This window comes from Ranitomeya imitator, chromosome 5 (genome assembly GCF_032444005.1).
Source record: "Ranitomeya imitator isolate aRanImi1 chromosome 5, aRanImi1.pri, whole genome shotgun sequence".
NCBI lineage: Eukaryota > Metazoa > Chordata > Amphibia > Anura > Dendrobatidae > Ranitomeya > Ranitomeya imitator.
Window position 1 is genome coordinate 262118848 of NC_091286.1, and position 26427 is coordinate 262145274.

The 26427-nt window shown below is 41.2% G+C and overlaps 1 protein-coding gene across 25 annotated transcripts in view; it reads left to right on the top strand.

Annotated features, from left to right (window-relative positions):
- LOC138637428 (titin homolog) overlaps positions 1-26427 on the top strand; it is a 1151517-nt gene that overhangs the window by 916203 nt on the left and 208887 nt on the right. For 22 of the 25 annotated variants that reach the window (XM_069726100.1, XM_069726106.1, XM_069726124.1 and 19 more), the window contains 20 exons: positions 227-301; positions 636-710; positions 827-913; positions 1128-1202; positions 1669-1743; positions 3313-3387; positions 3606-3680; positions 3901-3966; positions 4757-4801; positions 4991-5068; positions 5271-5345; positions 16898-16972; positions 17182-17256; positions 17452-17526; positions 18524-18598; positions 18901-18975; positions 19517-19591; positions 19750-19824; positions 20147-20221; positions 20402-20476. In XM_069726100.1, coding sequence (XP_069582201.1) covers positions 227-301; positions 636-710; positions 827-913; positions 1128-1202; positions 1669-1743; positions 3313-3387; positions 3606-3680; positions 3901-3966; positions 4757-4801; positions 4991-5068; positions 5271-5345; positions 16898-16972; positions 17182-17256; positions 17452-17526; positions 18524-18598; positions 18901-18975; positions 19517-19591; positions 19750-19824; positions 20147-20221; positions 20402-20476 — 1476 coding nt within the window. The remainder of the gene's footprint in view (positions 1-226; positions 302-635; positions 711-826; positions 914-1127; positions 1203-1668; positions 1744-3312; positions 3388-3605; positions 3681-3900; positions 3967-4756; positions 4802-4990; positions 5069-5270; positions 5346-16897; positions 16973-17181; positions 17257-17451; positions 17527-18523; positions 18599-18900; positions 18976-19516; positions 19592-19749; positions 19825-20146; positions 20222-20401; positions 20477-26427) is intronic. The other 3 variants (XM_069726104.1, XM_069726119.1, XM_069726125.1) reach the window with 3 other exon arrangements.

Sequence of the window (26427 nt, forward strand, 5' to 3'; positions counted from 1 at the left end):
TGTACCAAGTGTATCAAACTGGATGCACTACTGAAATAAATTAAATATACATTATACTTATTTGACCTTCCAGCTAAGAAGGAGTTTAAGGATGAATATCTACATATCAACCTACACACACCAAAGTTATCATAGAGTGTGCACTACTAAAATTTGATGCCGTTAATCCTTTGGAATTATCATTGCTTATCTCAGACATGTGTTAATTAATCCAATACATTTGCAGTGTCTCTAGTGAAAAAGTATGAAGAGCCAGCAGAATCCAAAAAGACAGAGAGTAAGCCTGTAGAAGCCAAGAAAGGTACTTAAGTACTGAAGCAAAATGTTTATGTAGTGCATGCTAGCTAATAGATGGTTTAGGGAAGAGTGTCTAACTTTTCAAGCCACAAGAACCAAATGTATTTTACACCACTGACATTTTTTTTATGTATTTTCTCCTTGTGTGATCTGTTTTAACATATGCAGCACATGATGTATCATATGGTAGATAGTCTAACATGTCTAGCCACATGTACTACATTTATCACACAAATGCACTATCAAAATACATTTGGTGAAGCTTATACCTGTCTACTGTAGTTTAATCCTGTATAATTTTAAAACAAATATTAAGAAATCTCAAAAAACCTTTGCAGAATCTCCAATGAAGAAGCATGAAGAAGCAGTAGAACTCAAGAAGAAAGAGGAGAAGCCAGCAGAACCCCAAAAAGGTACCAAAGTATTGACACAAAATATTGATGTAGAGAATGCTAGCTAAAAGATAATGTAAAGGAAAGTGTCTGTCACGTTTAGTCACATGTGCTAATAGAGTATTAATTTATTTCAGATACCTTTTCAGAACCCATGGTACAAAAACATGAAGAACATTCAGAACCCAAGAAGAAACAGGAGGTACCATCAGAACCTAAGAAAGGTACTTACGTTTTCCATAAAATATTGGTATAAAATATGCAAGCCAACAGATGGCAAAAAAAGTATTTATCTAACATAGTTATCTGACAAATTTACCATCTTTATCACACATAGTGCACCACCAAAACATATTTGGTGAAGTTTCTAACTATCTTCTGTAGTTTAATTCTGTCTAACTTTCAGACAATATTAATTAATCTCCAATACCTTTGCAGAATCTCAAATGAAAAAACCTGAAGAGCCTACGGAACCAAAAAAGAAACAGGAGAAGCCAGTGCAACCCAAGAAAGGTATTGGTGCAAAATATTGGTGTAGAGTATGGAAGCCAAGAGATGGTGTAAGGAAGGTTGTCTAACAAATCTAGCCACCTGTGCCAAATTTATCACACAATGTGCACCACTGTACAAAATTCGGAGTAGTTTCAGTCTGAGCTTGATTTATCTTGTCTAACTTTGCTACAATATGCATATATATGTCCAATAATTTTATGAAGAGCTGAAGGAACCCAAAGAGAAACAGGAGCAGCCAAGACAAACTAAGAAATGTATTAAAGTAGTACCACAAAATATAAGTGTAGAGTATACAAGTTTAGTGATGGCAAAAAGGTATATTGTCTAGCCTGTCAAGCCACATGTGCTACATTTATCACACAAAGTATACCGCCAAAATATATTTAGGGTAGTATCTACCTGTTTGCTGTAATTTCCATATGCCTAAACTAAGAACAGCATTAATAATGTTTTAATGCTTTTGCAGAGCCTCCAGTAAAAAAGCATGAACAACCAGTAGAACCAAAGAGGAAAGAGGAGAAACTAGCAGAACCAAAGAAAGGTACCAAAGTATAAGCACAAAATATTGATGCAGAGTATTTTAGCTAAATGATAATGTAAAGACAATGTATATCATGTTTAGTCACATGTGCAGAATTTATCAGACAATCTGCAACACTGTACAACATTTGTGCACTTTCTAACTGTCTGCTGTAGTTTATCTCAGACTAACTTGAAGACCGGGGTCACATTTGCAACTGCAATGTGAAAAACTCGGGCAAATCTCTCGCCTCAATACCCGGCACTGTCGCCGGCGGTTTGGTCCAGAGCATTCAGCTGCATAGAAATACATGCAGCAACACACACTCCGATCCCAAGTGACACTGGCCTAAGACCACAATGAGCTTTAGTCTGAATTTTGAATTTTGCAGAATTACTGCACCTATTAAAGTGAACCTGTCACCTGAATTTGGCGGGACCGGTTTTTGGTCATATGGGCGGAGTTGTCGGGTGTTTGATTCACCCTTTCCTTACCTGCTGGCTGCATGCTGGCCGCAATATTGGATTGAAGTTTGCCTTGCGCAGGCGTGTACTAAGGAGGACATAGAATGAACTTCAATCCAATATTGCGGCCAGCATGCATTAAACACCCGAAAACTCCACCCATATGACCGAAAACCGGTCCCGCCAAATTCAGGTGACAGGTTCACTTTAAGTAAATTTGTTACTTGTATTTTTAATTGCATTTTTAAATGTATTTTTTTACATGTGTTTTATCGCATTTTCGACACTACGTTTTTCGTCTCTTGTTGGCATCTCATGTAAAAGCTGCTTTTGTTTTTGAAACTTCCTGGTATTTGGCAATGACAAAACCTTTAATGATACAGTCATGTGCAGATTATGTGCATTTTGATGCATTTCTGCTGCAAAAATGCACTTAAACCGAGTGTAATTTTATTTTACATGCAGATTTTCAGGATGTAATGCAAATCTATGGGAAAAATCTTAGCATAAAACTCAGCACACTTGCAAATGAAAATAATATGTTGTAGAATTGAGATGCATTGGAGTTCAATTCATACTGAGTAAAAAAAGCACAGTGGGCAAAAGATTTCTATAAATCCCATTCAGTTTGCCGATATGGTAACACGTTGCATGCAGGAGAAGGAGGTCTGTGAGCTTCAAGGGGATCCACCTGCAGCACCAAATGGGTAGAGCCAAATCAGAAGGCAGGTGGGTGCTCGCAAGGCTAGTGAGCACAGCCAAACAGGAAAAATTGAGAGGATAATGGCACACCACTAATGATAAAAACTTTATTCAGGCATAGCAAGCCATATTAAAAACATGAAAAGCCTTACACGTTTCAGGTGCATGCTGCACCCTTGGTCATAGGACTGTGACTAAGGGTGCAGCATGCACCTGAAACGCGTAGGCTTTTAATGTTTTTAATATGGCTTGCTATACCTGAATAAAGTTTTTTCATTAGAGTTGTGCCGCTATCCTCTCAATTTTTCCTGTTTGACTGTAACACGTTGGGTTTTCAATGCAGTTGAAATATGAGCCTCAAAAACTCACCAAACATTAATTGTGCGCACACAGCCTAAACCAGTATTAATACATACCTTTTCAGAGCCTCCAGTGAAAAAACATGAAGAGCCTTCAGAGCCCAAGAAGAAACAGGAGCAACCAGCAGAACCTAAGAAAGGTACCTAAATTTTCCTATTTGCTATAAAATATTGGAATAAATTATGCAAGCCACAAGGTTGTGTGAGGTAGATTATCTAACCTGTCTTGCCATATTTGCCATATTTAGCACGCATAGTTCACTACCAAAATATACTCGGTGTAGTTTATACCTGTCTACTGTAGATTAATCCTGTCTAACTTTTGGACAGTATTAATAATTCTCCAATGCCTTTGCAGAGCCTCAAATTATAAATCATGCAGAGCCTACAGAACCAAAAAAGAAACAGGAGGAGCCAGCAGAACCCAAGAAAGGTATCTAATTAGTGGTGCAAAATATTGGTTCACAGTATGCAAACCAAGAAATAGTGGAAGGAAAGTTGTCTAACTAATCTAGCCACTTGTGCCAAATATATCACATAATGTGCACCATTGTAATACATTTGGAGTAGTATTGATCTGTCTTATATAGTTTTAGCCTGTCTAACTTTAGCACAGAATTAATATATTTCCAATAATTTTACTGATTCTCCAGATACACAACATGTAGAGCCAAAGCAACCCAAAAAGAAAGAAGAGAGGCCTACAGAAACTAAGAAAGGTACTTAAGTATTACCATAAAATATTGGTTTAGAGCAGTGTTCCCCAACTCCGGTTCTCAAGAGCCACCAACAGGTTATGTTTTTGGGATTTCCTTAGTATTGCACAGGTAATAATTGCATCACCTGGACAGGCAAGCATTCAATCACCTGTGCAATACTAAAAAAATCCTGAAAACATGACCTGTTGGTGGCTCTTGAGGACCGGAGTTGGGGAACACTGGTTTAGAGTATGGAAGCCAAAAGATGTCATAGGGTAGATTTTCTAACATGTAAAGCTACATGTGCCACAATTATCACACAAAGTACACTACAAAAATATAAATTTGCTGATTCACCCTAAGTTTCACATACCTCAAGATACAACCTTCCCAAAAGTAAGTGAGATGCAATGTGTCTGGCTTGCAGCCTATTAATGACACCCTTGTATTATCACGCGGGCTGCCCAGCACTATGATATGCAACACACAGGGGCAGATGCCCTAATAGACCAAGCCAACAAAAAGAAACCTAGCTGCATCCTGCAAAAAATGATATGAGAAAAAGTCCAAAAAGTAATTTATATGATAAATACATTAAATTAGGTATTGGTTAATATTTTGGCCAAAATTTATAAGCTTGCAACCAACGTCAAGGGTCCCCATACGTGCGAGTCCTAACACTAATATCAAAAACAGCTAACATAAAAAAATTCAAAAAACCACATACCAAAAGATACGGCCTTCCAAAAACCCTGTCCAATGACAAATGCACATTTATAACATTATTAATACATCTCTAATACATTTACAGAGCTTCCAGTGAAAAAGCATGAAGAACCACTAGAACTCAAGAAAGGTACCAAAGCTTTGGCACAAAATATTGATGTAGAGCATGTTCGCTAAGAGAGAGTGTAAAGAAAAGTGCTGAAAATGTCCAGCAACATGTGCTAAATTTATTACAGAATCTGTACCACAGTAAAATTTGTTGTAGTTTCTGCCTGTCTCATCTACTTTTATAATAGAATTTAATCTCCCAAATCTTTAGCAGAGCCGCTATTGAAAAAACATGAAGAGACAGCAGAACCCAAGAAGAAAAAAGAGAAGCCAACAGAACCTTGGAAAGGTGCCTACTGTACATCTTAGTACATAATATTGATGTAGGGTGTGTTAGCTAATGGATGTAAGGAAGAATGTCTAGTGTATCAAGCTACAAATACCAAAGTTTTCATACAATGTACACCTAAATAAATTTGATGCAGTTTATCCTCTGATTTTATCCTGACTAAGTTTAGTCCAGTGTTAGTTAATCTCCAATACTTTTTCAGAGCCTCTAGTAAAAAAACATGAAGAACCAGCAAAATCCAAAAAGAAGGAGGATGAGCGTGCAGAAACCAAGAAAGGTACTTAAGTATTAGGGCAAATATTTACAGTGGGGAAAAAAAGTATTTAGTTAGCTACCAATTGTGCAAGTTCTCCCACTTAAAAAGATGAGAGGCCTGTAATTGACATCATAGGTAGACCACAATTATGAGAGTCAAAATTGAGAAAACAAATGCAGAAAATCACCTTGTCTGATTTGGCAAGATTAATTTTTCAAATTATGGTGGAAAATAAGTATTTGGTCATTAACAAAAGTTCATCTCAATATTTTGTTATATATCCTTTGTTGGCAATAACAGAGGTCAAACGTTTTGAGTATGTCTTCACAAGGTTCATTATTAGTGATGAGCGAATATACTCGTTACTCGAGATTTCTCGAGCATGCTCAGGGGTCCTCCGAGTATTTTTTAGTGCTCGGTGTTTTAGTTTTTAGCGCCGTAGCTGAATGATTTACATTTGTTCGCCAGCTTAAGTACATGTGGGGATTCCCTAGCAACCAGGCAACCCCCACATGTACTTATGCTGGCTAACAGATGTAAATCATTCAGCTGCAGCGCTAAGAACTAAAACTCCGAGCACTAAAAAAATACTCGGAGGACCCCCGAGCATGTTCGAGAAATCTCGAGTAACGAGTATATTCGCTCACCACTATTCATTATCATGCTGAAAGACCCATCCACGTTTCATATTCAATGCCCTTGCTGATGGAAGGAGGTTTGCAATCAAAATCTCACGATACATGGTCCCATTCATTCTTTCATGTACATGAATCAGTCGTCCTGGTCCTTTTGCAGAAAACAGCCCCAACGCATGATGTTGCCACACCCATGCTTCACAGTAGGTATGGTCTTCTTCGGATGCAACTCACCATTCTGTCTCCTCCAAAAACGACAAGTTTTGTTTCTACCAAACACTTCTACTTTGGTTTCATTATATCATATGACATTCTCCCAATACTCTTCTGGATAATAAAAATGCTCTCTAGCTAACTTCAGACAGGCCCGGACATGTACTGGCTTAAGCATAAGGACACGTCTGGCACTGCAGGATCTGTATCCCTGGCGGCATAGTGTGTTACTGATGGTAGCCTTTGTTACGGTGGTCCCAGCTCTATGCAGGTCATTCACTAGGTCCCCTGTTATGATCAGGTGACCTTGGAGCAGCATGAAAACTTTCACTGGAGTAGGTGGTAACTATACTGACCGCAAATCCTGATCTTAACACCGCAACTAGAAGTAGCCGTGGGGTGTGCCTAACAAATCCTAGACACCTTGACACAGCCGGAGGACTAAATACCCCTATAGATGGAAATACGAATTCTACCTTGCCTCAGAGCAGAACCCCAAAGGATAAGCAGCCCCCCACAAATATTGACTGTGAGTAGTAGAGGAAAAGACACACGCAGGCAGGAAACAGGATTTAGCAAAAGAGGCCACTCTAGCTAAAATAGGAAAGGATAGGACAGGATACTAAGCGGTCAGTATTAAAATCCTTCCAAAAATGTCCACAGCAGAAAATACAAAAACTCCACCATATAACTAAAGATGTGGAGCGTATATCTGCAACTCCAGAGAATCCAACAAGACTGAGAAAACACTGAAACAGTCTAAGCTGGACAAGAGAAAACAAATGAATAGCACAGAATATAAGCACACAGCTTGTGTGCCACAGAAAAAGAAACAGACACTTATCTTTGCTGAATTGGCAGCTAAGCAGGAGAAGCCAGAAAAAGATCCAACACTTCACAAGAAACATAGTCAACTGGCAACGACTAATGAATTCTGCAAACCTAAATACCCCAGTCAGAATTGCAATCAGCAGAAACACCTGACCATGACTGCAGCCCTGAGACAACTGAATTACCACCTACAACCACCGGAGGGAGCCCAAAAGCAGAATTCACAACAGTACCCCCCCTTGAGGAGGGGTCACCGAATCCCCACCAGAGCCCCCAGGCTGATCAGGACGAGCCAGATGAAAGGTACGAACCAAATCAGCGGCATGGACATCAGAGGCAAAAACCCAAGAATTATCCTCCTGGCCATAACCCTTCCATTTGACAAGGTACTGAAGCTTCCGCCTCAAAAAACGGGAATCCAAAATCTTCTCAACAACATATTCCAACTCCCCATCAACCAACACAGGGGTCGGAGGATCAACAGAGGGAACAACGGGCTCCACATATTTCTGCAATAAAGATCTATGGAAGACATTATGGATAGCAAAAGAGGCCGGAAGCGCCAGTCGAAAAGACACCGGATTAATAATCTCAGAAATCCTATAAGGACCAATAAACCGAGGCTTAAACTTAATAGAAGAAACCTTCATAGGAACATGACGGGAAGACAACCAGACCAGATCCCCAACCCGAAGCCGGGAACCAACACACCGACGACGGTTAGCAAAACGTTGAGCCTCCTCCTGGGACAACACCAAATTGTCCACCACATGAGCCCAAATCTGCTGCAACCTGTCAATCACAGAATCCACACCAGGACAGTCAGAAGGCTCAACCTGCCCAGAAGAAAAACGAGGATGAAAACCAAAATTACAAAAGAAAGGCAAAACCAAAGTAGCCGAACTAGCCCAATTATTAAGGGCAAACTCGGCCAATGGCAAGAAAGCCACCCAATTATCCTGATCAGCAGACACAAAGCATCTCAAATAAGTCTCCAAAGTCTGATTAGTTTGCTGGGTCTTGGCATTTGTCTGAGGATGAAATGCAGAAGAAAAAGACAAATCAATGCCCAGCCTAGCACAAAAGACCCGCCAAAACCTAGAAACAAACTGGGAACCTCTGTCGGACACAATATTCTCCGGAATACCATGCAAACGGACCACATGCTGAAAAAACAACGGAACCAAATCCGAAGAGGAAGGCAATTTAGGCAAAGGCACCAAAAGAACCATCTTAGAGAATCGCTCACAAACAAACCAGATAACAGACATCTTCTGGGAAACAGGAAGATCGGAAATAAAATCCATAGAAATATGCATCCAGGGCCTCTCAGGGACCGGCAATGGCAAAAGCAACCAACTGGCACGGGAGCAGCAAAGGCTTGGCCCGCGCACAAGTCCCACAGGACTGCACAAAAGAACGCACATCACGCGACAAAGAAGGCCACCAAAAGGACCTACCAACCAAGTCTCTGGTACCAAAAATGCCAGGATGACCAGCCAACACGGAACAGTGAACCTCAGAAATCACTCTACTAGTCCATCTGTCAGGAACAAACAGTTTCCCCACAGGACAGCGGTCAGGTTTGTCAGCCTGAAATTCCTGAAGAACCCGTCATAAATCAGGGGAAATAGCAGAAAGGACCACCCCTTCTTTCAGAATACCGACCAGTTCTAAGACCTCAGGAGAATCAGGCAAAAAACTCCTAGAGAGGGCATCAGCCTTAATATTCTTAGAACCTGGAAGGTACGAGACCACGAAATCAAAACGGGAAAAAAACAAGGATCATCGAGCCTGTCTAGGATTCAGCCGTTTGGCAGACTCGAGGTAAATCAAATTCTTATGATCGGTCAAGACCACAATACGGTGCTTAGCTCCCTCAAGCCAGTGTCGCCACTCCTCAAACGCCCATTTCATAGCCAACAACTCCCGATTGCCGACATCATAATTGCGTTCAGCAGGCGAAAACTTACGGGAAAAGAAGGCACACGGTTTCATTAAGAAACCAAGAGGATCCCTCTGAGACAAAACGGCCCCTGCCCCAATCTCAGAAGCGTCAATCTCAACCTGAAACGGAAGAGAAACATCTGGTTGGCGCAACACCGGAGCAGAAGTAAATCAACGTTTAAGCTCCTGAAAGGCAGAGACAGCCGCAGAGGACCAATTCGCCACATCAGCGCCTTTCTTCGTCAAATCGGTCAAGGGTTTAACCATGCTGGAAAAATTAGCAATGAAACGGCGATAAAAATTTGCAAAACCCAGAAATTTCTGAAGGCTCTTCACGGATGTGGGCTGAATCCAATCATGAATGGCCTGAACCTTAACCGGATCCATCTCTATGGACGAGGGAGAAAAAATAAAGCCCAAGAAAGAAACCTTCTGCACCCCAAAGAGACACTTAGACCCTTTCACAAACAAAGCATTGTCACGAAGGATCTGAAATACCATCCTGACCTGTTGCACATGAGACTCCCAATCATGGGAAAAAATCAAAATATCGTCCAAATATACAATCAAGAATTTATCAAGATAAGTCCGGAAAATATCATGCATGAAGGACTGAAAAACAGATGGAGCATTAGAGAGCCCGAATGGCATCACAAGGTATTCAAAATGGCCTTCGGGCGTCTTAAACGCAGTTTTCCATTCATCACCCTGCTTAATACGAACAAGATTATATGCCCCCCAAAGATCAATCTTCGTAAACCAACTAGCTCCCTTAATCCTAGCAAACAAATTGGTAAGCAAAGGTGAAGGGTATTGAAACTTGACCGTGATTTTATTTGAGAGGCGATAATCAATACAGGGTCTCAAGGAACCATCTTTTTTAGCAACAAAAAAGAACCCCGCTCCCAACGGTGAAGAAGATGGTCGAATATGCCCCTTCTCCAAAGACTCCTTAATATAGCTCCGCATGGCGGTATGTTCAGGCACAGACAGGTTGAAAATTCGACCCTTAGGAAACTTACAGCCTGGAATCAAGTCAATAGCACAATCGCAGTCCTTGTGCGGTGGAAGGAAACTGGACTTGGGCTCATCGAATACATCCTGAAAATCAGACAAAAGCTCTGGAATTTCAGAAGAGGAAGAAGAGGAGATTGACATCAAAGGAACATCGTTATGAACCCCCTGACAACCCCAACTAGTCACAGACATGGACTTCCAATCCAACACAGGATTATGTACCTGCAACCACGGAAAACCCAGCACGATAGCATCATGTAAATTATGCAACACCAGAAATCGACAATCTTCCTGATGGGCTGGCGCCATGCGCATAGTCACCTGTGTCCAAAACTGGGGCTTATTTTTAGCCAAGGGTGTAGCATCAATGCCCCTTAAAGGAATAGGGTTCTGCAAAGGCTGCAAGGGAAAATCACAATGCCTGGCAAACTCAAAGTCCATTAAGTTCAAGGCGGCGCCTGAATCCACAAACGCCATGACAGAAAATGATGACAATGAGCAGATGAAGGACACAGATAACAGAAATTTAGGTTGTACAGTACTGATGGTAAATGAACTGGCGATCCTCTTTGTCCGTTTAGGGCAGACAGAAATGACATGAGAAGCGTCGCCACAATAATAACACAACCTATTCTGACGTCTGAAACCTTGTCGTTCCGTTCTAGACAGAATCCTATCACACTGCATTGGCTCAGGAATTTGCTCTGAGGATAACGCCACAGCGCGCACAGTCCTGCGCTCCCGCAAGCGCCGGTCAATCTGAATGGCCAGAGACATAGAATCACTCAGACCGGAAGGCGTGGGAAACCCCACCATAACATCTTTAACGGATTCAGAAAGACCCTTTCTGAAAATTGCCGCCAAAGCATCATTATTCCATTTAGTCAACACAGACCATTTTCTGAATTTCTGAGAATACAATTCTGCCGCCTCTTGACCTTGAGACAGGGCCAACAAGGTCTTCTCAGCTTGATCCACAGAATTAGGTTCATCATATAATAATCCTAAAGCCTGAAAAAAGGAGTCTACATTAAGCAAAGCCAGATTCCCAGATTCCAGGGAAAATGCCCAATCCTGTGGATCGCCACGCAGCAGGGAGATGATGATTTTAACCTGCTGAATGGAATCACCAGAGGATCGAGGTCTCAGAGCAAAAAACAGTTTACAGTTGTTTTCAAAACTCAAAAATTTGGACCTGTCACCAAAAAATAAATCAGGAGTAGGAATCTTCGGTTCTAAAACAGGAGTCTGAACAGTATAATCCGAAATACCCTGTACCTGAGCAGCAAGGTGGTATACACGAGAAGCTAATTCCTGAACATTCATGCTAGCACAAGGCTCCTCAGCCACCCAGAGATTAAGAGGGAGGAGAAGACAATGCAAACTGAGGAAAAAAAAATGGCTCAAGAACTTTCTTCCCTTCTTCTGAGATGCATTTAACTCATTATTGGCCAGTTGTACTGTTATGATCAGGTGACCTTGGAGCAGCATGAAAACTTTCACTGGAGTAGGTGGTAACTATACTGACTGCAAATCCTGATCTTAACACCGCAACTAGAAGTAGCCGTGGGGTGTGCCTAACAAATCCTAGACACCTCGACACAGCCGGAGGACTAAATACCCCTATAGATGGAAATAGGAATTCTACCTTGCCTCAGAGCAGAACCCCAAAGGATAGGCAGCCCTCCACAAATATTGACTGTGAGTAGTAGAGGAAAAGACACATGCAGGCAGGAAACAGGATTTAGCAAAAGAGGCCACTCTAGCTAAAATAGGAAAGGATAGGACAGGATACTAAGCGGTCAGTATTAAAATCCTTCCAAAAATGTCCACAGCAGAAAATACAAAAACTCCACCATCTAACTAAAGATGTGGAGCGTATATCTGCAACTCCAGAGAATCCAACAAGACTGAGAAAACACTGAAACAGTCTAAGCTGGACAAGAGAAAACAAATGAATAGCGCAGAATATAAGCACACAGCTTGTGTGCCACAGAAAAAGAAACAGACACTTATCTTTGCTAAATTGGCAGCTAAGCAGGAGAAGCCAGAAAGAGATCCAACACTTCACAAGAAACATAGTCAACTGGCAAGGACTAATGAATCCTGCAAACCTAAATACCCCAGTCAGAATTGCAATCAGCAGAAACACCTGACCATGACTGCAGCCCTGAGACAACTGCATTACCACCTACAACCACCGGAGGGAGCCCAAAAGCAGAATTCACAACAGTCCCCCCATGCGGTTCTGGAATTTTTACTCACCATTCTTGTTTTCAGTTTGACCCCATGGGGTGAGATCATGCGTGGAGCCTTAGATCGAGGGAGATTATCAGTGGTCTTGTATGTTTTTCATTTTCATATTATTGCCCCCACAATTGATTTCATCACACCAAGCTGCTTGCCTATTGCAGATTCAGTCTTCCCAGCCTGATGCAGGGCTACAATTTTGTTTTTGGTGTCCTTCGACATCTCTTCACCATAGTGGAGTTTGGAGTGTGACTGTTTGAGGATGTGGACAGGTGTCTTTTACACAAATAAGTTCAAACAGGTGCCATTACTACAGGTAATGAGTGGAGGACAGAGGTGCCTCTTAAAGAAGTTACAGGTCTATGAGAGCCAGAAATCTTGCATGTATTTAAGGTGACCAAATACTAATTTTCCACCATAATATGAAAAATAAATCTTGCCAAATATGGCAAGGTGATTTTCCGTATTTGTTTTGTTAATTGTCACTCTGATAGTCTACCTATGATGTCAATTACAGGCTTCTCTCATCTTTTAAGTGGGAGAACTTGCACAGTTGGTGGCTGGCTAAATCTTTTTCTTCCCCACTGTATGCCAAGTATGTTACCAAATAAGTGGGATAAGGACAGAATGTCTAGCTTGTCAAGCAACAAATATCAGATATATCATTTTTCACACCACCTAATCCAATTTTATATACTTTGTACTTGTGTGATCTGTTTTAGAGTATGCAAGCCAAGAAATTCCATAAAGTAGATAGAGTAACACATGTAGCCACATGTGCCATAATTATCATAGAAAGTGCACCACCAAAATAAATTTGGTACAGTTTCTGCTTGTATGGTTCAGTTTAAATCCGTCAGCAGGATTGTGCACAGTAACCTCCAGACAGTGTCAGGTTGGTGCCATTGTAGTGATTAAAATGATACTATAGTTGATTGAATCCATCTAGTGGTTGTTGTTTAATCTTTACTCTCAGGATTTAGTTTTTAGTAATGATATGTCTATGCTTCAGGGTAGTCTGTGGAGGGGGTCTTCATGTGGTGCTCTGATTAGGTATTCATACTCAAGACTGCTGACGGGTCACAAGATAGATTTCATCTACCAAGGTATCATTTTACTCAGTATAATGGCGCTGACCTGACACTGTCTGTAGGTTGCTGAGCATAATCCTGCTGACGGGTTGTTAGTTGTCGAGTTCCCGCATCTGCACAGGGGGAATCTTGAACCATCTCTGCTGCGGTCACCCATTCTTCTCCAGCCGCAGTGGAGTCTGCTCAGCGGAGACATCGGTCCCAGCGTCTGACTCAGTGAATCTGTGAAGTAACAGATTTCGCTTATATAGTACCGCCTGTTACTAGCAGCAGGTTTCTCTCCTGCACGGTGGACCCCGAGTTGCGAGTGCACCAACTCTCTCATATATATACAGTACAGACCAAAAGTTTGGACACACCTTCTCATATAAAGATTTTTCTGTATTTTCATGACTATGAAAATTGTACATTCACACTGAAGGCATCAAAACTATGAATTAACACATGTGGAATTATGTACTTAACAAAAAAGTGTTAAATAACTGAAATTATGTCTTATATTTTAGGTTCTTCAAAGTAACCACCTTTTGCTTTGATGACTGCTTTGCACACTCTTGGTGTTCTCTTGATGAGCTTCAAGAGGTAGTCACCGGGAATGGTCTTCTTGAAGGAGTTCCCAGAGATGCTTAGCACTTGTTGGCCCTTTTACCTTCACTCTGCGGTCCGAGTCACCCCAAATCATCTCGATTGGGTTGAGGTCTGGTGACTGTGGAGGCGAGATCATCTGGTGTAGCACCCATCACTCTCCTTCTTGGTCAAATAGCCCTTACACAGCCTGGAGGTGTGTTTGGGGTCATTGTCCTGTTGAAAAATAAATGATGGTCCAACTAAATGCAAACCGGATGGAATAGCATGCTGTTGCAAGATGCTGTGGTAGCCATGCTGGTTCAGTATGCCTTCAATTTTGAATAAATCCCCAACAGTGTAACCAGCAAAGCACCCCTACACCATCACACCTCCTCCTCCATGCTTCATGGTGGAAACCAAGCTTGTAGAGTCCATTCCGTTCACCTTTTCTGCATCACACAAAGACACAGTGGTTAAAACTAGGGTTGAGCGAAACGGGTCGGCCATTTTCAGAAGTCGCCGACCTTTGGCAAAGTCGGGTTTCATGAAACCCAACCCGATCCCTGTGTGGGGTCGGCCATGAGGTCAGCGATCTTCGCGCAAAAGTCGCGTTTCATTCCGATACCGCAAGTATCGGATATCGGCCGATATTTGCGGTATCGGAATCCATATTTATGTGTAAAATAAAGAATAAAAATAAAAATAGGGATATACTCAAACTCGGACGCGCCCTGGTACTAACCGCTGTAACTGGCAGCTTCCATTCCTAAGAATGAGCGCGTGAAGGACCTTCGATGACGTCGCGGCTTGTGATTGGTCGCGTGAGCGGTCACATGAGCGGTCACGCAACCAATCACAAGCCGCGACGTCATCAAAGGTCCTTCACGCACTCATTCTTAGGAAGGAAGGCTGCTGGTTAGTACCAGGGCGCGTCCGAGGGTGAGTATATTTCTATTTTTCAATTTTATTCTTTATTTTACACATAAATATGGATCCCAGGGCCGGAAGGAGAGTTTCCTCTCCTTCAGACCCTGGGAACCATTAGTATCCCATTGCACTGCGACCCTGACTTTTTAATAGGATCGGCCGATTTCACTCGACCCGACTTTTGAGAAAGTCGGGTTTCGTGAAACCCGACCCGACCCTAAAAAAAACAAAAGTCGCTCAACCCTAGTTAAAACAAAAGATCTCAAATTTGGACTCATCAGGCTAAAGCACAGATTTTCACTGGTCTAATGTCCATTCCTTGTGTTCTTTAGCTCAAACAAGTCTCTTTTGCTTGTTGCCTGTCCTTAGCAGTGATTTCCTAGCAGCTATTTTACCATGAAGGTCTGCTGCACAATGTCTCCTCTTAACAGCTGTTGTAGAGATGTGTCTGCTGCTAGAACTCTGTGTGGCATTGACCTGGTCTCTAATCTGAGATACTGCTAACCTGCGATTTCTGAGGCTGGTGACTCGGTTAAGCTTATCCTCAGAAGCCGAGGTGACTCTTGGTCTTCCTTTCCTGGGGCGATCCTCATGTGAGCCAGTTTCTTTGTAGCGCTTGATGGTTTTTGCTACTGCACTTGGGGACACTTTCAAAGTTTTCCCAATTTTTTGGACTGACTGACCTTTATTTCCTAAAGTATTGATGGCCACTCATCTTTCTTTACTGCTTTTTTCTTGCCATAATACAAATTCTAACAGTCTATTCAGTAGGACTATCAGCTGTGTATCCACCAGACTTCTGCACAACACGACTGATGGTCCCAACCCCATTTATAAGGCAAGAAATCCCACCTATTAAACCTGACAGGACACATCTGTGAAGTGAAAACCATTCCCGGTGACTACCTCTTTAAGCTCATCAAGAGAATGCCAAGAGTGTGCAAAGCTGTCATCAAAGCAAAAGGTGGCTACTTTGAAGAACCTAGCATATAAGACATATTTTCAGCTTTTTCACACTTTTCTTGTTAGGTATATCATTTCACATGTGTTAATTCATAGTTTTGATGCCTTCAGTGTGAATGTACAATTTTTATAGGCATGAAAATACAGAAAAATCTTTATATGAGAAGGTGTGTCCAAACTTTTGGTCTGTACTGTATATATTTCGTGCGTTCCGCCAACCTTAACCCTTAGAGACTGAGCCAATTTTGACCTTAATGACCAAGCCAATTTTTACAATTCTGACCACTGTCACTTTATGAAGTGATAGCTCTGGAATGCTTCAACGGATTCCACTGATTCTAAGACTGTTTTTTTTCATGACATACTGTGCTTTATGCAAGTGGTAAAATGTATTCAATATGACTTGCGTTTACTTATGAAAAAATCTAAATTTGGTTAAAAAAAATTGAAAATTTAGCTATTTTCAAACTTTTAATTTTTGCACCCATAAATCAGAGTCGTGTCACATGAAATAGTTAATAAATAACATTTTCCACATGTCAACTTAACATCAGGAAAAATTTAGAATCATATTTTTTTGTTAGAATGTTATAAGGGTTAAATGTCTCATTTTTACAACAAAATAGGGTCTATCACAGTGATCAAAATGAACCAATAGAAAAAATCTTCTATTGCTGCTGGGTACCAGCTGGTAGATCTCTGAGCATGCGCCAGCCATTTTCTCCCAGGAATGATGCGGAGGGTCAGGGATTGAGTCGGAGAGTCCGGGGATGGCAGAGGTACCAGAGGGGGCTCTGGGGACTCAATTTCTCTCTCCTTTAATGTGCTAGATCTTATCAGAGGAGAAAGAAATGAATTGAAAATCTGACTTTTTTCAGTGAATAGCGGCAATCGCAAGACTGGGGACGCTAAAAACCAACCCAAATCATGTTCTCTACCCACGGTAGCTTAGACCCCAGAGATTTTGCGACTCTGGGAGGAGCTATACACTTGTTTCTCAGTGCCATTAAAAAGCGGGGCTGAGGAATAAGTACCCTTAACTGCCACAGTTAAAAGGCATATTGGCAGTTGTTAAGGGGTTGTTCCTGTCTAACTTTAAAACAAAGTTCATAAATCTTAAATATCTTTAAAGAATCTGCAGTGAAAAAGCATGAAGAATCAGTAGAACCCAAAAAGAAAGAGGAAAAGCCAACAGAACCCAAAAAAGGTACCAAAGCATTGTCACAAAATATTGATGTAGCGTATACTATTTAAAAGATAATGTAAAGAAACATGTCTATCACATTTAGTCAAGTGCTAAGTTTATCTCACAATCTACAACACTGTGAAAAATTTGTTGCAGCATCTACCTCTCAGCAGTAGTTTATCTCGGTCTAACTTTTAAACAGCATTAATTAATTTCATATGCTTTTTCAGAGCCTCCAGTGAAAAAGCATGAAGAGCCTTCAGAACCCAAGAAGAAACAAGAGAAACCATCAGAACCTAAGAAAGGTACCTAAATATTTTAGTTTGCCATAAAATATTTGTATATATTTTTCAAGGTAAGGAATAGTGAAAGGTATCTAACCTGCCTAGCCATATTTACCATATTTATCACATATAGTTTACCACCAACATATATGTCTGGTATTGTTAAATCCTATCTAACCTTAGGACAATATTAATAAATCTCCAATACCTTTGCAGAATCTCCAGAGAAAAAACATGAAGAGCCAAAGGAACCCACGAAGAAACAGGAGCAGCCAAGAGAAACTAAAAAAGGTATTTCGGTCTTACCACAAAATATTGGTGTAAGGTATGCAAGGCAGGAGATGGCATAAAGTACCAGATATTGTCCAACATGTATAGCCACTAGTGTTGAGCATTCCGATACCGCAAGTATCGGGTATCGGCCGATACTTGCGGTATCGGAATTCCGATACCGAGATCCGATATTTTTGTGGTATCGGGTATCGGTATCGGAGGTGTAAAATAAAGAATTAATATAAAAAATATTGTTATATTCACCTCTCCGGCAGCCCCTGGAACATCACCGCGAGTCACAGGCGTCCGGCAGGCTTCTTTGTTCAAAATGAGCGCCTTTAGGACCTGCGGAATGACGTCGCGGCTTATGATTGGTCGCGTGCCGCCCATGTGACCGCCACGCGACCAATCAGAAGCCGCGACGTCATTCCTCAGATAAATTCATAGAATAAGCGCCTTTAGGACCTGTAGAATGACGTCGTGGCTTCTGATTGGTCGCGTGGCGGTCACATGGGCGGCACGCGACCAATCAGAAGCCGCGACGTCATTCCACAGGTCCTAAAGGCGCTCATTTTGAACAAAGAAGCCTGCCGGACGCCGGTTCCTCGCGGTGATGTTCCAGGGGCCGCCAGAGAGGTGAATATAACAATATTTTTTATTTTAATTCTTTATTTTACACCTCATTATGGATCCCAGGGCCTGAAGGAGAGTTTCCTCTCCTTCAGACCCTGGGATCCATCAGGATACCTTCTGATACTTGATGTCCCATTGACTTGTATTGGTATCGGATATCGGTATCGGCGATATCTGATACTTTTCGGGTATCGGCCGATACTATCCGATACCGATACTTTCAAGTATCGGACGGTATCGCTCAACACTAATAGCCACATGTACCACATTTATCACACAAAGTTCACCACCAAAATGTATTTAGGGTAGTTCTACCTGTTTTCTGTAGTTTTTACCTGTCTACGCTTAGAACAGTAATAATACCATTGTAATAACTTTGCAGAGCCTCCAGTGAAGAAGCATGAAGAACCAGTAGAACCCAAGAAGAAAGAAGAGAAGCCAGCAGAAATCAAAAAAGGTATCAATGTATTGGCACAAAAGCCATCATTGAAAAAACAAATAGAGCCAGCAGAACACACTAAGAAAGATGAGAAGCCAACAGAACCTAGTGAAGGTACCTACCGTAAATCTTGGCACAGAATATTGATGCAGAGTATGCTAGATAAGTGCTATAGGGAGAAATGTTTGGTATATCAAGCAAACAAGTATCAAAGTTATCATACAGTGTGCATTGCATGAATACAATTGATGCAGCTTATCCTTTAGCTTTACCCTGACTAACCATAGGACAGTGTTAGTTAATCTTCAATACATTTGCAGAGCCTGTAGTTGTGAAAAAGCATAAAGAACCAGCAGAATCCAAGAAAGAGGAAGAGCCTGCAAGACCCAAGAAAGGTACCTATGTATCAGAGCAAAATATTCATGAAGAGTGTGCTAGGTGGTGTAAGGAATAGGGTCTAGCATGTCAAGCCACAAATATCAAATTTATCATTCTTTATACACTACTTTGTGGAAATCTGTCAGCAGGTTTTTTCTATGTAATCTAAAAACAGCATACTGCAGAGGTTAAAATGCAATGCCTATCTTATCACACTCCATACTATTGTTTATTTGTAGTGATCGTTTTATTAGCTTATCATTGTTCAGACACAGCAGAGAGTGTCTCCTGATTCGTGGTAAACACTCACTGTCTATAGACACTGTGTACAGCGAACCTGGTGTGGGCGGAGTTAGCTTCCTCAGCTCTGCTGTATTGATTGATGCAGGCCAAGAAATGGCATAAGGTAGATAGTCTAACATGTCTAGGCACATGTGCCACAATTATCACACAAAGTGCACCACCAAAACACATTTGGTGCAGTTTTTACCTGTCTGCTGTCGTTTAAATCTCTCTAACTTTATGACAATATTAATAGATCACTGATATTTTTTGCAGAGCCTCCAGTGAAAAAGCATGAAAAACCTGTAGAACCCCAAAAGGAAGAGGAAAAGCCAGCAGAACCCAAGAAAGGTACCAAAGTATTGTCACAAAATATTGATGTAGCATATACTAGTTAAAAGATAATGTAAAGACACGTATCTATCACATTGAGTCACATGTGCAGAATTTAACAAACTGCAACACAGCTGTAGTTTATTCCATGCTAATAATTTCCGATACCTTTTCAGAGCCTCCAGTGAAAAAGCATGAAGAGCCTTCAAAACTCAAGAAGAAACAGGAGGAACCAACAGAACCTAAGAAAGGTACCTATGTTTTCAAGTTTGCCACACAATATTGGTATAGAACATTCAAGCTAAAAGATTGTGAAAGGTTGATTATCTAACATGTCTAGCCATATTTGCCATATTTATCACACATAGCGCACCACAAACATATATTTGGTGTAATTTACACCTGTCTACTATAGTTTAATTCTATCTAACCTTAGACATAATGTACCAGATATTGTTTACATTTATCACACAATCTGCACCATCAAAATATATTTAGGGTAGTTTCTACTTGTTTGCTGTAGTTTTATCCTGTCTACGTTTAGAAAAGTATTAATACATTTCTAATTTCCAGAGCCTCCAGTGAAGAAGCATGAAGAACCAGGAGAACCCAAGAAGAAAGAGGAGAAGCCAGGAGAAACCATAAAAAGTAACTAAATATTGTGGCAAAATATTGATCTAGAGCTTGTTCACTAAGAGGAGGGGTAAAGTAAAATGCCTGATGTGCCATTTGCTATATTTATCACACAATATGCACCACAGCAACATTTGTTGTAGTCTCTGCCTATCTGGTCTGATTTCATGACAGTATTAATACTATCTTTTGTAGAACCTTCACTGAAAATACACATAGAGCCAGCAGAACACATGAAGAAAGATGAGAAAGCACCAGAACCTAGGAAAGGTACTTACTGTATATCTTGGTACAGAATATTGATGTAGGGTATGCAGGGCTGCTACTAGGAATTCCGGGGCCCCATACTGGCAAAAATTTTCAGGTCCCCTTTAGACTCTCCCCAGGCTCTACCGCTCTACCGCAGATCTGCCTCCTCACTTCGAACCTTCCACAGTCCCACCGCTCACTCTTGGAAAAACTCAACTTCTCAACCACTTCCTCACCAATCAGATATTAACAGTTCCCATCAAACACCATATCACATACATAACCAGCAGCTTTTGTTCTGGCTAAAATAATTTTTATGCCACCACCACGACAAGGTAGACTATTTTGGAAGCACCATATTCTACCCTAACCTATTAAATATTTCCTAAACTATCCAATACTCTTTTTAGGTATATTTTTATGCATTTTTATTTAAGGGAATGATTCACATACATTTTTTTAAAATGACCATTAACACCACATACAAGGAAAAAATAATGTTACAAAATACTAAGTGCCATTATACACAAAAGCTCTGTATTTACTGTCAGTGTACAGGTAATACAGTGATCACCAGTGAAATTATACAGAAGAGCTCTGTATATAGTGTGTAGTGTACAGGTAATACAGGGATTACCAGTGACATTATACACAGGAGCTCTGCATACAGTGTACAGGTAATGCAGGAATCACCATTAAGATTATACACAGGACTATATACATAGTATACAGTATATAGTATCAGTGTACAGGTAACACACTGACTCACTAGTGATGTCTCTAGCTTAAGTCCTTCATCTTTGTTTTTCCTTTTCATGCAGCGAAGACCACCATCACTTCTTTCAGCCAGCAGTGCACTCATCTCTGCAAAAAATAGCACATAGTTACCTAAAACACCACTTCAAGAGCAAATACCCCACTTTTTCCATTTCTTCTACCCTACACACGTGGTCAAAATTGTTGGTACCCCTCATTTAATGACAGAAAAACCCACCATGGTCATAGAAATAACGAAATAACTTGAATCTGACAAAAGTAATAATAAATAAAAAATCTATGAAAATGAACAAATGAAAGTCAGACATTCCTTTTCAACCATGCTTCCACAGAATATTTAAAAAAGTAAAACTCATGAAATAGGCCTGGACAGAAATGATGGTGCTCCTGAAAATAATGTGAAAAAGGGGCATGTTAAATCAAGGTGTGTCCACCCAACTAGCATCACAGGTGTCTACAATCTTGTAATCAGTGAGTGGGCCTGTATATAGGGCTACAGATACTTACTGTGCTGTTTGGTGACATGGGGTGTATCACACTCAACATGGACCAGAGGAAGCAAAGGAAAGAGTTTTATCAGGAGACTAGAAAGAAAATTATAGGCAAACATGTTAAAGGTAGTGTTGAGCGATACCTTCCGATATCAAGAAGTATCGTTATCGGATTGGATCGGCCGATATCCAAAAAAATATCGGCTATCGCCGATACCGATACCCGATACCAATGCAAGTCAATGGGACACAAATATCGGAATGTAAATAAGCCCTTTCTGTCCTTCCACATCCTGTTCCGGAGGGGGGAAGAGTGTGGGCGATGCGTGGGCGGACACTGTGCGTGTCTATGTGTGCGGGGTCTGTGCGGGCCTGCCGGGGCTCTGTGTGGCCTGCTGGGGCTCTGTGTGGCCTGCCGGGGCTCTGTGAAGGCTTGCCGGGGCTCTGTGCGGGCTTGCCGGGGCTCTGTGCAGGCTTGCGAGGGCTCTGGGCGGCCTGCCGGGGCTCTGTGTGGGCATAGTCCAATGGGACTACAAGTCCCATCGGATGATGCCTGCAACAGTGACAGTGATTGACACATTAGCCAATGATGGGACAGTAGTAGTCCCATCATCCGGCTAATGTGTTGAATGTAAAAAAACCATACATACAACATACATACTACATACATTACATTCATACATTACATACAATACATACAGACAGACATACAGTACATATAACAACGAGTACATACTCACCATTACTTGTCATTTTGATCCCCGAAGCCATTGTGACCTGTAAAAAATATTAAAATAACAAACAACCAATATACTCCCTCTCCGCAGAAATCTACGAGTGTCCCACGACGATCTCCCGTGGAAAACGGCAGCATCAGCTGATGCGACCGCTCTCCAGGGGCTCCAGGAACACAATGATGGGAGGAAGGTATCCTTCCGCACTGTATTCCTCCACCACTGTAAAAAAAGAGTCCGTAGTCTCACTTTTGGAATTGCTGTGTGAGAAATTTTCCCATGCAGCAATTGCCAGAAAGTGAGACTTTGTCCTAAGGTAACCTCTCAGTGATGCACTGCAGGAGCCATTGTCTCCTGTCAGTGTGTCACTGAGGGTCCTATAGAGCAGTGACATCATCCAATGTCACTGTTCTATAGGGAAGATCATCGTGGGACACTCGTTATTAATTGGACTACGGCAGACAGGTAGTATACGGTTTATTATTTTAAGTTTTCTGCAGGCGCTGAAGTATGGTAAGTATGGTAAATGAAGAATACTGAAATACTTTTTTCCTAATGTGTGCGTGTTTTATTAACCCATTCCTACTAGTGGATTAAAAAAAGCGCCTGAAAAAAAGGAAAATAATAAACCGTATACTACCTGTCCGCCATAGTCCAATTAATAACGCTTCTGTCCCAAGAAGCATGAGCTGGGCATAATGTACTGATCACTACAATGGCAGATTGTAATTTTAACTCAGTAAGTTCTGCCTGTTTCTGGAAACCACGCATGGAGTCAAAATCGTCACTACTTCTGTATATAAATTCCCAAAGGGTTATAATTTCCAAAATGGGTCACTTGAAGGGGGTTTCCACTGTTTAGGCACATCAGGGGCTCTCCAAATGCGACATGGCATTCGCTAATTATTCCAGTAAATTTTAAATTCAAAAAGTCAAATGGGGCTCCTTCCCTTCCAAGCACTGCCATGCACCCAAACAGTAGTATTCCCCCGCATACGGGGTATCGGTGTACTCAGGACAACTTGCATTACAAGTATTATGGAGCAATTTCTCTTGTTACCCTTATGAAAATGCAAAATGTTTAGCTAAATAATATTTATGTGAGAAATATGTGATTTTTTAAATTTTCTCGACTTAACGTTATAAACTTAAGATTTATACATTCAAAAAGTCAAACGACACTCCTTCCCTTCCAAGCCCTGCCATGCGCCCAAGCAGTTGTTTTCCTCCACATATTGGGTATTTGCGCACTCAGGAGAAATTGCACAATAAATTTTATGGAGCAATTTCTCTTGTGAAAATGCTACATTTGGAGCTAAAAAAGATTTATGTTTGAAAAATGTGATTTTTTTTTTATTTTCACTGCTTAACGTTATAAACTTCTATGACGGACCTGGGGGTTCAAGGTGCTCAATACACATCTAGGTAAGTTCCCTAAGGGGTCTATTTTTCAAAATGGTGTCACTTGTGGGGGGTTTCCACTGTTAAGGCACCTCAGCAGCTGTCCCAACGCAACATGGCAACCGCTAATTATGCCAGCATATTTTACATTCAAAAAGTCAAATGGCAATCCTTCCCTTCCAAGAACTGCCGTGACACGCACTTGTAAATTAGGCGGGCTCTCTTCACTACAGAAATGCCAAACATGTGGACACTAAATGTTACAGAATTGAGGGGGCATTTGGATTTGGGAGTGGAGAATTTGCTGAATTTCTTTAGGTGGATGAGGCGGGTGAGGAATCATTTTGCTTCGCCAGAGCCTTTGTGTACACAGAAAGTAACGTGGAAGCACCCTATATTTCCATTAACAGATGACAGACCAGAGTGGATACTTGCTTTTTTTGTGGATGGAGTTGAAGTTTTTATTGGAAACATTTTACATAACATTTCGGATCACATTTAATTGGCGATCTTCGCTGACCACTAACTTTGGGGTTTCCATCTAAATTTCTGAGTGACGTGGCAGATGAAACCCCTGAGGGATCCGTTCACTATAGTGAGGCAGCAGATTTACTCTGGACTCCAACTGGCCTCTGTTCAGCGGTGCACAAAACTGTGCAATCCTAAAAAGACAAACACAGCTGATCACAGGTCATATAGTAACCACAGTGACTCCATTTGCCTCATTATTGGAAATTTTCCGCTGGGTTCTATCTGAATCACGTATTTCAGAGATTTACATGGAAACCCTGGTAAAAGCGCTCTGCACAGAGTGCAGGATGAATGTGCACCTTGCCTTACTGCAATTTTTGGGAGGCAGAACGAAAAACCAACAGCATGTGAAGAATTGGTTTTATTTATTTTTTACGCCATTCCTCGTGCAGTATAAGTGATTAGGCGACTTTATTTATTGGGTCGTTGCGATTACAGCGATACCAGATTTACATCGGGCTGCTGTCTCACACTAAAAGACTCATTTTATTGCGAAAACTAGTTTTTGCATCACCATATTTTTAGAGCTATAATTTTTTCATATTTCGGTCGACAGAGTCATGTGAGGTCATGTTTTTTGTGGTACGAGCTGACGTTTTTATTGGTACCATTTTCGCGCACGTGACATTTTTTGATCGCTTTAAATTCTGAATTTCAGGAGACAGAATGAACAAAAGGCAGCAATTCAGTAATTGCTTTTTGTTTATTTTTTTATTCTGTTCCGCATGTGGTAAAATTGGTAAGGCAACTTTATTCTTCGGGTCAGTACGATTACAGCGATACCTCATTTATATCATTTTTTATGTTTTGACGCTTTTACACAATGAAAACTATTCTACAGAAAAAATAATTTATTTTGCATTGATTTATTCTGAGAGCTATAACTTTTATTTTTCTGTTGATGGAACTGTATGGTAGCTTGTTTTTTGTGGGATAAGATGACATTTTCAACGGTACCATTTTTATTTACATCCTTCTTTTATATCACGTTTTATTGCACTTTTTGTTTGGCGGTATGATGATAAAGCATTGTTTTTGCTTAGTCTTTTATTTATTTTTTTTACGATGTTCACTGAATGGTTTATCTAGTAAAACAGTTTTATAGAGCAGGTCATTACGGATGCGGCGATACCAAATATGTGTACTTTTATTGTTTGTTCATTGGGAAAATATTTATTTATTTATTTATTTTATTTATTTAGCAATTTTTTTTTAAAATAGTTTTCCACTTGCTGATTTTTTTTTTTACTTTTTTCCTAGTGTCTCAGTGTTCTCGCTGATCTGACGCTTTTCACTGCACTGTATCAGATCAAAGATTTGACAGGCAGTGAAGGAGGCTTCTCAGGTCCTGCTGTTAGCATGCGCCAAGAAACTACCCTGCAGGACCCGGAAGGACCCCGTGGCCTTCTTGGAGCTGGGGGTCTGAAAGAAGAACCTCAGAACAATGTGATCGCATCGAGTTGTTCTGAGGGAAGCACGCAGGGAGCCCCCTCCCTGAATGATGCTTCTCTATGCCGCTGTCACTACTGACAGCAACATCAGAGGGGTTAAATGCCCATGATCAGTGCTAGCACCTCTTATGGGCATTACTGTGGGGTGTCAGATGTCAAATACAGATAACACCCGCACGCAATCGTGAGGCCGCGCAATTGTAGCGCCATACTAATACCAATGTTTGTGGGAACGCACTTCCCACAGAGCAGTACTAGTATGGCGCATGTCAGGAAGGGGTTAAACGTGGTGTGTTGTGAATTCTGTGGCTGAGTTCACTTCTGTGGTCACAAGTGGTATTGCAGTCTCTGGGCTTCCTCCCTCAGGTGTTTTGGTGAGCTCGTTGGCTGCCTTGCTATTTAGCTCCACCTGAGTCTGTCTTTCTTGCTCCTTGTCAATGTTCCAGTGTTGGATCTGAGCTACTGCATCTTTCCTTGGGCCTGCTGCTCTGCTAGATAAGTGCTTCTAGTTTGTTTTCTGTTTTTTCTGTCCAGCTTGTTATTATCTTTTGCTGGAAGCTCTGAGAAGCAAAGGGGTGCACCGCCGT